Source organism: Podarcis gaigeae (assembly GCF_964106915.1).
Source record: "Podarcis gaigeae genome assembly, chromosome: 1".
Classification (NCBI taxonomy): domain Eukaryota; kingdom Metazoa; phylum Chordata; class Lepidosauria; order Squamata; family Lacertidae; genus Podarcis; species Podarcis gaigeae.
In genome coordinates this window covers 115,320,037-115,330,658 of record NC_139678.1, presented here as the reverse complement: position 1 = coordinate 115,330,658, position 10,622 = coordinate 115,320,037, and the positions used below count along the sequence as shown (strand labels likewise).

General features: G+C 47.8%; 1 protein-coding gene across 2 annotated transcripts; it reads left to right on the top strand.

The window, feature by feature from the left end:
- Positions 1 to 6,852: 6,852 nt before the first annotated feature.
- On the top strand, positions 6,853 to 8,993 carry HOXD1 (homeobox D1). Of its 2 annotated transcripts, none has more exons than XM_083732925.1 (2): positions 6,853 to 7,684; positions 8,660 to 8,993. In XM_083732925.1, exons 1-2 carry the CDS (start codon positions 7,156 to 7,158, stop codon positions 8,989 to 8,991), a joined length of 861 nt encoding a protein of 286 aa, XP_083589051.1. In that variant the 5' UTR covers positions 6,853 to 7,155; the 3' UTR covers positions 8,992 to 8,993. The 2 variants fall into 2 exon arrangements, with proteins under 2 accessions (XP_083589051.1, XP_083589050.1); XM_083732924.1 differs by having other exon boundaries at positions 8,657 to 8,993.
- Positions 8,994 to 10,622: the final 1,629 nt, after the last annotated feature.

Sequence of the window (10,622 nt, the reverse complement as noted above, 5' to 3'; positions counted from 1 at the left end):
AGCCTAGAGTTAGTAGGCTCTGTCTGATGTTGGCTCTCTGTCTTCACCTACTGTTGGGCTCTCTGTCTTCTGCCCTACCAGTCCCAATGGGTATCAGTCACCATGGCAATAGAATGCAGTGTGGTTTCACCTAGCCTCTACCAGCCTTCAATATGGAGTTTCCCCCAACATGAATTGTTGTTTCTAGACTCATTTTGCAGCTTTGCTCACATTTTCACCCACCCTGCTCTTCAAGGCTGGGCCAAGACATTGTGTGTCTCACGCAGAGGAACAAATTTGGCCCTCACAAGATGCAAGGGACCCAAGAGTAGTTGAGTTATTTTGGCACTGGAGGTGGAAAATCCCAGAAGTCCTCAGGCAGTACAAGTACAATAGGAAGAGAATTAAACAACTAGCAATTTGCTTCCCTTTCATGACACCCAGAATCAGCTGCCTGAGGCAGCATCACTTTCCTCATGGTAGGGCCGGGTTTGCAACAAGGATGGAGGCTACCTATCTGTATATGGGAAGGGTCCTTTGCGGAGCCAAGTCTTCTTCAATACACGCTGCAAGCGACTTCTATACCTAAGTGCTCTCTATCATGTGGCCTTTTGTTTCTTTTACTTCCACGACAGCTGGAATATACTTCTTTGAAAAACAATCCCCCTCGGCACTAGAATGACACCAGTGCCTGAAATGACAGAAGAGTTTTGCAAAACTTCAGACCACAGTCGTAAAACCCCTTCATTCAACTGGGCCTACTGGGAATGCTTTAGAAGTAAATGGTATCACACCCGAAGCTACAGACCCTAGTTATAAACAGGCTGCTGGGTGCACACATTATATTGACTTTTTGGCATAATCATATTATTCAGAAATATTTCCCAACCAAGCTCAATGGGCTGCACTCTTTAGTAGGAAGCTGGTATAGCTTAGTGGCTAAGAATCTGAGCAGCAGTTCAATGAATCATTGGTTCAGATCTCATGTTTGCTATCATGGGTGTACGTGGGGGGGAAGCTGCCCCCGCATCAAGTAAATAAATAAAAACACTTAACTAAAAGTAATAATAATTATAATATTTGAAACTGAAATGCTCGCTGAGGTCACTTGTACCATTGAACGGTCATTCAGAACCTTCTGGAGAGTAAAGACCTGACAATGGACTTTGCTTACTGAATGCGCACAGAAAAGTTGCATTGGGGAAAGGAGGAATTTTGAGAAGGAAGTGCTGAAAAGGCTTTCAGCAAATCCAAGAAATCTTGTTTTAATTTAGATTTTAAAAAAAATAAAAAACATGTTCTTTGTAATTTTGCAAAATATACTCGTTAACCACATGAAAGGTACTCCCTGTTGTTCGTTTCTTATTTAACTTGCTAGTTTTCAAATGACTGAAGATTTTGGCAGATTTTTCTGAGCCCTTGGGTCAAAAGAAAATGAGCCAGACAGAGAATGGTGACAGGTGGGTTTCCTGCCGTCCCTAACATAACTCCTGGCTATGCCCATGTTTGCTATGAGTTCACTGGGTGGCTTCAAACAATCCAGTTTCTCTCCACCTCAGCTCCACGTGGGGATAATAATACTGACCTTATAACAGGTTGTTGGAAAGATAGCAATGCAATTACATTGACGTGAATACTCTAAAACTGCAATAGGTAAACTCGGCCCTCCAGATGTTTTGGGACTACAACTCCCATCATCCCTGACCACTGGTCCTGTTAGCTAGGGATGATGGGAGCTGTAGTCCCAAAACATCTGGAGGGCAGAGTTTGCCTATGCCTGCTCTAAAACAGGGATGGGGAACCTGTGGCCCTCCAGTTGTTGCTGGGCTAGAACTTCCTTCATCCCTGACCAGGCTGGCTTCTATGATCCAAAGACATCTTGAGTTGGAGTCCAATAAGTTCTGGAGGCAGGACTGGTGTGTCCCATTTGGTGCTTGAGGTGAAATGGGAAGTGCCACCCTGCCCTGCCGCTGCCTCCGCTGCACCACGCCACCTGCTATGCCACCTGTGTGGGTGCTGTCTCAGGTTTCTGCCACCTAAGGTGGCTGCTTCATTCCACCTCATGGGTGGGCCAGGCCTATCTAGAGAGCAGCATGCTTTCAACCCAAGCCATACATGCTAGGCTCTAGGGTTGCCTATGATTGCAGCCTTATTTGTATGGCAACAAGTTGAAAGCTGTGATTGGCTTGCAGCATAAGGCTGGCTCCTTACCCTGCAGGAGCACCCACAGAGACCAAGAAACTATAAAAACAAGTGATGCCTCTATGATTTAGAAGCTCTGTTAACTGATAGTCTGATCTTATTGTTTACACCAAAGGAAATGTGTTCAGTAGGACTTGATCCCATGTTTGCATTCATAAAATAGCAGTACTGATCAGAAACAGAGTTCACCAGTGCTCAACTTTGCAATATGTACACTCAGCCAAGCATATGTGAAGTTATGACGGAGAGGCTTTGAGCATGCTCTGCTGGTTATTCCATGCATAGACATGGCTCCCTTTGCAGCGGGGCACTGCAGGGTTTTATCTGTTATGGCACCCCAATTGAAGACCTTGCTAACATTAGAGGTAGGGCCTACTCCCTCACTGATATCACTTCCCCCCCTGGCCTTCAGGGACTGGTGAAATGGCTAGCTATTTCGTTAGCTGTGGAATTTGTGGGATGTGATCCATGAGAGGCAGACAAGTACAGCATTCCTTGTAATGCTAGAGAAGACATGCGAGGGAATGTTTGGTCCAGCCAGTCGCAACTTCCTGTTCCTCCTGGCTGGAGCATCCTTCCTTTTGCATGTGATAGAAGGCGAGCGTGACCTAACCTGCCCAGGTAACAAAAGGACGAGTCACACAGCACACCTCCCTCTTTTTGACTTGCTTCTTTGTTTGACCAGCTTCTACCTAGGACTGCTCTGCTAGCTCTCAGCTAGCAGAAACACTGGGATTATTCCCCCATATGGGGTAGATCCACATGTGCATATTTGTAACTAAGTCTGCCTTCAGGAATCCAACTGTGAACTGATGTGAGTAAACTTCTTTTATTGACTTTAAATAAGGTTGTTGTGTCTATATTCTTTTAAGAGGGATTAAAGGAAATTTGCCAGGAACGTACAATTCAGTCTGAGACAGATTGAATTGTATAATAGTGAGAGGCTCACACGAGCCTGCAACCACATATCTGCTGTGTATATATAAAGGGGAATGTAACTCTCCTACATAAAGGAACTTGCTAGCGTAAGTTAGGAAGAATATTAATAAACAATATATCCTCTCCTGCCACCCTGAACACTCACACAGAATTATGTACTGCTAAAAATTGTTGGACCAATTATTTATGTTTATTGATGATTTTAAGGTTTTATTGTTGATACTGGATATCAACCTGGGAAGCTTCGTTGAGATGCAGTTTAATATTTTCTTTCTTTCTTTCTTTCTTTCTTTCTTTTAAAAAATATATATTGAAAGTTCAAAAAGTACATAATTATATGTGCACTAAACATTGTGAGACGTAAATAAAAGAAGAGAGTAAGAAAAAGAGAAACAGATCCCATGTAGAAGGGAAAATAAAGTGGGGAGGGGGAAAACTCCCAAAATGTATACTTTACAAGGTGGTTATTGTACTTCACCAGATCTTAACCCAGTGCTTTTATTTGGGGGTGGATGGGGCGCAGGGGGGCACATACCCCTAAACATTTTGTGAATCTAATGAGAGTACCCATAAACATTTTTTTAAAAAAGAAAAAAGCACTGTCTTAACCTATCACAGTATTTGTAAGAATGGATTCCACATATCATTGAATTTGTCCATGGCAAGTCTGTGTTTATTTTTCCAATTCAACAGTATCAGTCTTTTTGCTGTAGCCAGGGCACGAAAAGTCCACTTGTATTGCCTTTTTGTAAGGTTCCATGTGCTGGGTATATAATTCAAGAAGATATTTTGCTCTGTAAATGTAAGATTGTTCCATAAAGTTCTGGGTGATATCCAACTGTCATATCCAGAGTATGATAAACAGTGGATATACAACTAGTACCAAAACAACGACTTGGAATACATTACCCTTACTACTGAAGCAGACATCCCTCTCCAGGGAAGGCCTTCTATGCAGGGTCCAAGACATGGTTTTCAATCAGGTGTGAATGTCAGCTCTTCTTTTTCTGAAACTACTGATTTTAAATACAAAAGACTGAGGGGTGGGGGGGTCTTCTTGTGGGATGTGAAACACAGAGCAGTCAAATACAACATTCCTAGAGTGGCCATGTTTGTACCAGCCAGTTGGAACTTCCTGTTTCCTCCTAGGCTGGGACAAACTTCCTCCACATGTGACAAGAGGTGGGCGGGACCTTACCTGTGCAGGTAACATAAGCACAGGGCTGGCCATCATCTCTCTCTCTCTCCTCCATCTTGCTTTCATTGTAGAAGCATCAGCTGCTCAGCCTGAGATGCTCTCTTGGCCTCCAGCCAAGTGAGGACAAAGGAACTATCTCCTTATGGGATAGAATCCAAGCGTATATATTTTGTAACTTAAGTCTGACTTCTGGGATCCATCTGTGAACAGAATGTGTGAGTAAACTATTTTATACCAAGACTGTGTCGTGTCTATTCTTTTTAGGAGGGAATAAAAGAGAATTACCAGGAAACTTATTTTAGAGACTTAAGCAAGCCTGGCAACAAGTTATCTGCTGTGTAAGTTTAAAAAGGGAATGTTACTCTGCTAAATTATAGAACTTGCTAACACAAGTTGGGAAGGATATTACTAAACAATATATCCTCTCCTGCCTCCCTGAACATTCCCACACTTCTTGCATAGACACCTGGATTCAAACACAACTCCAAAGCAGAAGTTAGACATCATCAGAATTATGCTTTGAAAAGCCAGTACTTTGTTACTGCTTAGAAACAAATCAGGATGATCATCTGAAACTTTGGGTGGGAAGGGAGTAATTTTCTGCTGCAGCAGGAAAATACCCCCGCCTGCCCCCCCCCGCAAAAAAAAACAGGGAGGGAGGAAAAAAATTCGCCATTTGTAAGCCCACTTCCTTTCTTTTCTACTATGCCAACTGAAAGCAGTCATTAAAGCAACAAGGCTGTTATTATTATCAAGGGAAACAAGAAATCCCATTAACATCGCGAGGCCTCAGATTCACTTGCAAAGACCCGCAGAGCACTTACTGGCTGGCCGAGGACCATTAATAGCTGCTCCGTACAGTAGCGCGCATTGTTGACACCATCCTGATCTGTTTTGGCTTCCGGATGCTTTTTAGCCTAGCGCAAAGAGGCATTCGAAAGCGCACGCGGGGGCGCCGGGGGTGGGGAGAGAGAGAGAGATGATGTGCTTCAGTTCTCTGAGCAAAGACAGAAGGAAAAGGTTGCAGCGAACCACCCTCACTCCGATAACTTAGTTTCACTGGAAACCACAGTGCTTCCGTTCACATCACGACAGGGGAGGACCCAGGACTTTAGACTGAGTGGAGAACTTCTCCCACCCCACTCCTCTTCGAACTACAGCTGCTGCAGAGTGGAAGCACCTGCTCTATTATGTTCCGGAAGAACCTCGAGTCCCGTCTTAATGTCCAGCCTGGCAGGACGAGAGCTTACCCGTCTTTGGCCGGGCAGGGCAGGATGGAAAGCGGCAGCGGTGCGGGAGCGCGCCAAGGTTTGGAGCTCCCCGCCCCAAACTGGAGTGAGGGAGCGATTGCTGAAGAATTGGCTCAGCGCAGCCCTGTTCAGGCTCTGCGAGGAAAGCAATTCCAAGAAGTTCAGGTTGACTCCCAAGTCAACCCAAAGAAGACTGTAGGCTCGTCAGCCTGGAGGTGGAGGAACCCCGAGCCGAGGTTATTTGATATCCGCTCTTTGGGAAGCGAAGCCAGAGGTGGAACCGAACAAACTATTCAGCCTTTCGCTCATCAGTTAGCATAGAGGACTGCCTAAGAGAGAACAGTGTCAAAGGATGTGTGTGTGTGTAGCTGGGGCAGCGGTGCCAACTTGAATAAAATATTGCGGGGGTGGGTCCGGTAAGCCCCGCCCTGCATCATCACGGCGTTCATCATGGGGCGCTCGCACATGAATGGCAATGCCCATCACCTTTGGGGGCTCGGGTCCCTCAACTATTTTATTGGGGGGACGGACACGAAGGGACCTCAGCCTCTAAGAGTTGGCTCCTATGAGGTGGAGAAGATAAATGATTGCTATAGCAGTTTTTAGAGCCCCGACCCTATTAGGTGCGCCTAAATTCATCAGTGAGCATTAAACAGGATTAAAGTCCCACTTTTAAAATTAATATTTCATTTCATAACCATTCCTGTTAGATGTTGAGACCACAGCGATTTGGCCAAGGCAAGCGGATAAAGAGAGGATTCTGTCTGGTAATCCCGTCCTAACTCTGAAAGCAAGTTCTGTAGAGTTCACTGACATCTACTTTCAGGTCAAGGGGACCTCTCTCTCCCCGCGCCTAAACTTAACACCAGACTAGTTCTCACTTATTTTCCAGCCTAGAATAACCTCTGACTTGGAGCCTGAACACGAGCACTCTTCCATTCATTCTTGGGGTGGGGTGGGCGAGACGCTTAATGGAAGCGGACTAGTTAGTTACCCTCCCTCCCAGCTGCATCCCAGCCCTCCTTGCCCTCCGCGCGCGCCTTATCCCTTGTCCCAGCGGCTTATCCCTTGCTGAGAAGGCTCGCCCGATGGACTTGGGTGGTGATCCCGTTTGCACAAAGTCAAACTTTGGTCAGAGTCCCCTCTCCGTAAAAGCAACCTCATTCCAGCGCTAATGAGAGAAACGGGTCTCTTACCACACTTACCGGGGTCTCTCTCTCTCTCTGGGTCCCTAACCCTTCTCGGAGGCTCAGGCATGACTAGGCACCTCCCTGTGCCCCCGCCCGCATCGCTGCTGCTGCTTCCTGCATCAGCTTCTCCGTTGGCAAAGTTGTGGCTGGTGATGCCCGGGACGGGCCGGCTGCATCCCAGGTCGCGCGCCTAACTCGCGGCTCCCATTGGCCAGCCGGCGAGCACGTGCCAGCTCCCCTGGCTCTATATTAGGGCACTTATTTACCCTCCCAGCCGGCTTTACCATGGTTGAGGGAGGAGGAGGTGGTCCAGAGAGCGCAGCGGGCGCGGTGGCTGCCTCGTAGTCGCCCTGCTGCCCCTTCTCCGGCGCGCTCTCCGCTTGCTCAGGGACCCGCCATGAACTCCTTCCTGGAGTATCTCGCGCGGGGCGGAGATGGCTTGAGCTTGGCGACCAAATTCGGGAGCTCCGAGCCCGGTGGCGTGGCTCTGCGGCCGCCCTGTCCCCTGTCCGCGGGCGGGGAAGGCGCCTACCCCACGCCGGCGGCAGGAAGCTTGCCGGACTTCTCCCCGCGCTCGGCGCAACCGCAGCAACAGCTGGCGCCTTGCGCCCTGGCGCGCAGCGCTTTCGCGGCGGCAGAGTACAGCTTGCTCCGGCCCGAGGCGCCTTACGCGGCCCCCGGCGGCCCAGACGAGGCCGGCGCTCCCCTCCACTACGCCACCACGTCTATCTTTGCGGGTGGTGGTGGCGGCGGCGGCGCTTACCTCCAAGTGGACTACGGCGCGCTCAGCGACACCTTCCAGCCTTGCGCCAAGGATGCGCCGCCCCCGCCGCCCCCTTCCTCGGACTTCTGCGTCAAGGCCGGCTCCCGGATCGCGCTCAGCACCTTCGAGTGGATGAAAGTCAAGAGGAACGCGCCCCCGAAAAGTAAGTGTCGCGCCTTGGGTGGGCGCGCCAAGTGAGCTGTGGGCTGTCCAATACTCGGGTCCTAGCGTAGGAGGCAACTCTTAAGAGTCCCTTCGCCCCCCAAAGTTAATGGGCATTGCTATTAAAATGGTGTATGCGCGCCACGTTTTGTGATCTATTACGCGGGGCAGGGCTTACCTGGGCCCCCAATATTTTATTCAAGTTGGCATCCTTGGGTCCTGGGTTCTGAGCCTGAAACCGACATGTCCCACCTCCCTCCTGGTTCTGCGCTGGTTAACTCGGAAGTGAGCGCCACTGAACTTCGTGGGGCTTACTCCCAAGTACCTGTGCAATCTTCCATTCTGGAAACAAGTACTGCTGATGTTGACGGTACTTTTCTTCCATTCAATGGAAAAGGGTTTTAAGATCTGGCGGGAAATGAAAGGAAACTTGTTCAACCCCTCGTAAAGCATGGACCTGGGGCTTTCTTTTTCCCCGATGTAAAAGAGCCTTTCCTGAACTTGGATCGCTTCCATCTACCTGCTTCTAAGGCTGTGACCCTAAGCGCATATCTTTGGAAGAGCAGCTGGGTGAAAGCCAGGAAACGCGTTTGGGGTGGGGGTTCTTATTGCTTAACATAATTCATGTTCAACGGACGTGGCGCACGGTGCGCATCCCCACTTTGTCAAGCCACATTGACTTTGAAGTTAAAACAAGCACACGTGGCGGTTCTTCAGCATAAGCCAATCCGGGTTTCATAGAATTGTAGAGTTGGAAGGGACCCTGAGGATCATCTAGTCCAACCCCCTGCAATGCAGGAATATGCAGCTGTCCCATACGGGGATAAACCGGCAAACTTTGGCGTTATCAGCACTAAGCTCTAATCAACAGACCTGGGTGCGTTCAGACGCTGTGTGGTTAGAACCAGCGCCAGGTCCCATGATTTGGGCATTAATTCCCTAACAGTTCCCTAACTCTCTTCTTACCCCATAGCAGGCAAGCTCTCCACCTATGGATCTCCCAGCCCTCCCAGTGCTGTCCGGACCAATTTCAGCACCAAGCAACTCACGGAGCTGGAGAAAGAGTTTCACTTCAACAAGTACCTCACCCGGGCCCGACGCGTGGAGATCGCCAAATCCCTGGGCCTCAATGATACTCAGGTGAAGATCTGGTTCCAGAATCGGAGGATGAAACAGAAGAAAAGGGAGCGGGAAGGGATGGTCGTCCCTTGCGCTGCGGTTCCTTTTCACAGCCCCACCTCCGAGTCGAGCCCGACACAGCCAGCGATGCGTTCTGCTCCCTCTTCTCCAGCCAAGGGCTCGCCCTGACGGCTGTGGAAACACAGAGTGGCGTTAGGAACAGCAGGAGGCTGAAAAGACTCAAGAGAATTAAGCAACAACAAAAACTCCAGATAAATTCGAAAGCTCTGAATGGTGTTAAATCGTGCACATTCTAAGATGAGGGGATTGCTTTGTTTTATTTAGAAAGACAATCATTGCACTGATGTTGTTGCACTCCCCTTGGGGAAAAGGCTGGCTTTATCACGTGTAGAATGAAGGACGTTTGCTGCTTTTACGCAGAACTCGCTCAAGGCACAAATGGCACCGTCTGACTTGTTTACATTTTATTTATTTGCATTTCAGGGAAAGCTGCTCTTAGGCCGCTGTGTGCTGCTAAACTTTGTGATTGGCCTTGCTGAGTTTATTTGACCTTAGGCTTGCTTGCTCACGAGGAAGTCTCGTGGGAAATACTACGGGCAGAAGATCTTAGGCTTGCTCAGCTGGACCTCTGATTGTTTTGAATCTTTGTGTGTTTTCCTTTTTTGTATGTGTTTTGGAAAGAACCCAAGGGTGTGTGTGTGTGTGTGTGTGTGTGTGTGTGTGTGTGTGTGTGTGTGTGTGTTGGTGTTGTACAAAAGAAACCAAAGATAGAGAGCCATGTGCTTCATAAAAGGGCTGCTCTCTCGCCTTTGAAAAACTTTCCTTTTCAAACGTTAGGCCTTGGTTCGAAATGTCTTTTGAAATACTCCAGGGCTTCCCAGTGCTGCTGCTTCGAGGTGCCTGCATGTAAACGCAATCATTAGCTAGAAAGCCGTGGTGGGGGACTTGAATTCCTTTTGCTTTGGAGGGCTCGGCTGTGGTTCTAAACAAATCTGTGCTCTCCGGAAACATCCGGCGCAACCAAGTGAGGCTTTCAATAAGCACGTTGGCTTAAGATGGGTTTCCAGTGTAATTAATGTCGTGCCGGTTTTTTTGTTTTTTAATATAAATACTGGTTTTAATTTTTCATTAATAAATGCAATTTCTTAATGTTATGTAGCAAAGCAAAGAGATTCTGAGATGGATGGACTTCCTTTCCATTGATTGTCACTCTTTGCTTTTGGTTTTGTGTTGGCTCAGCAAAATGCTTCTCTTAATTAAGTTTTCAGCTGGTTTCTCAAAACAAAGAACTTCTCTTTATAGTTCCTCAAATAGCCCGCGAGGTTCTTTCTTCCATTCCTTTAACAACAACTCCTCGCGAGGCCTATTTTAGTTTTTCATGGCGATCCTTCGTGTGATAAAAAGAAGTGGAAAAGAAGGTTGTGGAATAACAACCAAAGTTGGCACGGGGAGCTGAGGAGTAAGGAGGCAAGAAAAGGCCTCTTCTGATTATAACTTCCAGGTAACTCCTAGACTTGGATAATCTTAAACTGGTGTCCTGGTAAAGACCTTCTGGTTACGATATTGGCCACTTGATTTAGTACAAAGTCTTCCACATTGCCCCTTAGGAATTCGAAGATAAATCGCAGAGTAATCCTAACCATGTCTACTCAGAAGTAAGTCTTATTGGATTCAATGGAGGTTACTACCAGGTAACGGGGTTAGGATCTGCAGCCTCTCCCTCCCCCCACTTCTCTTTGTGTATGAATATAGGGCGGGTTTGTCAGTTAAATAATGTATCCTGCCCTTGCCCCTTAATA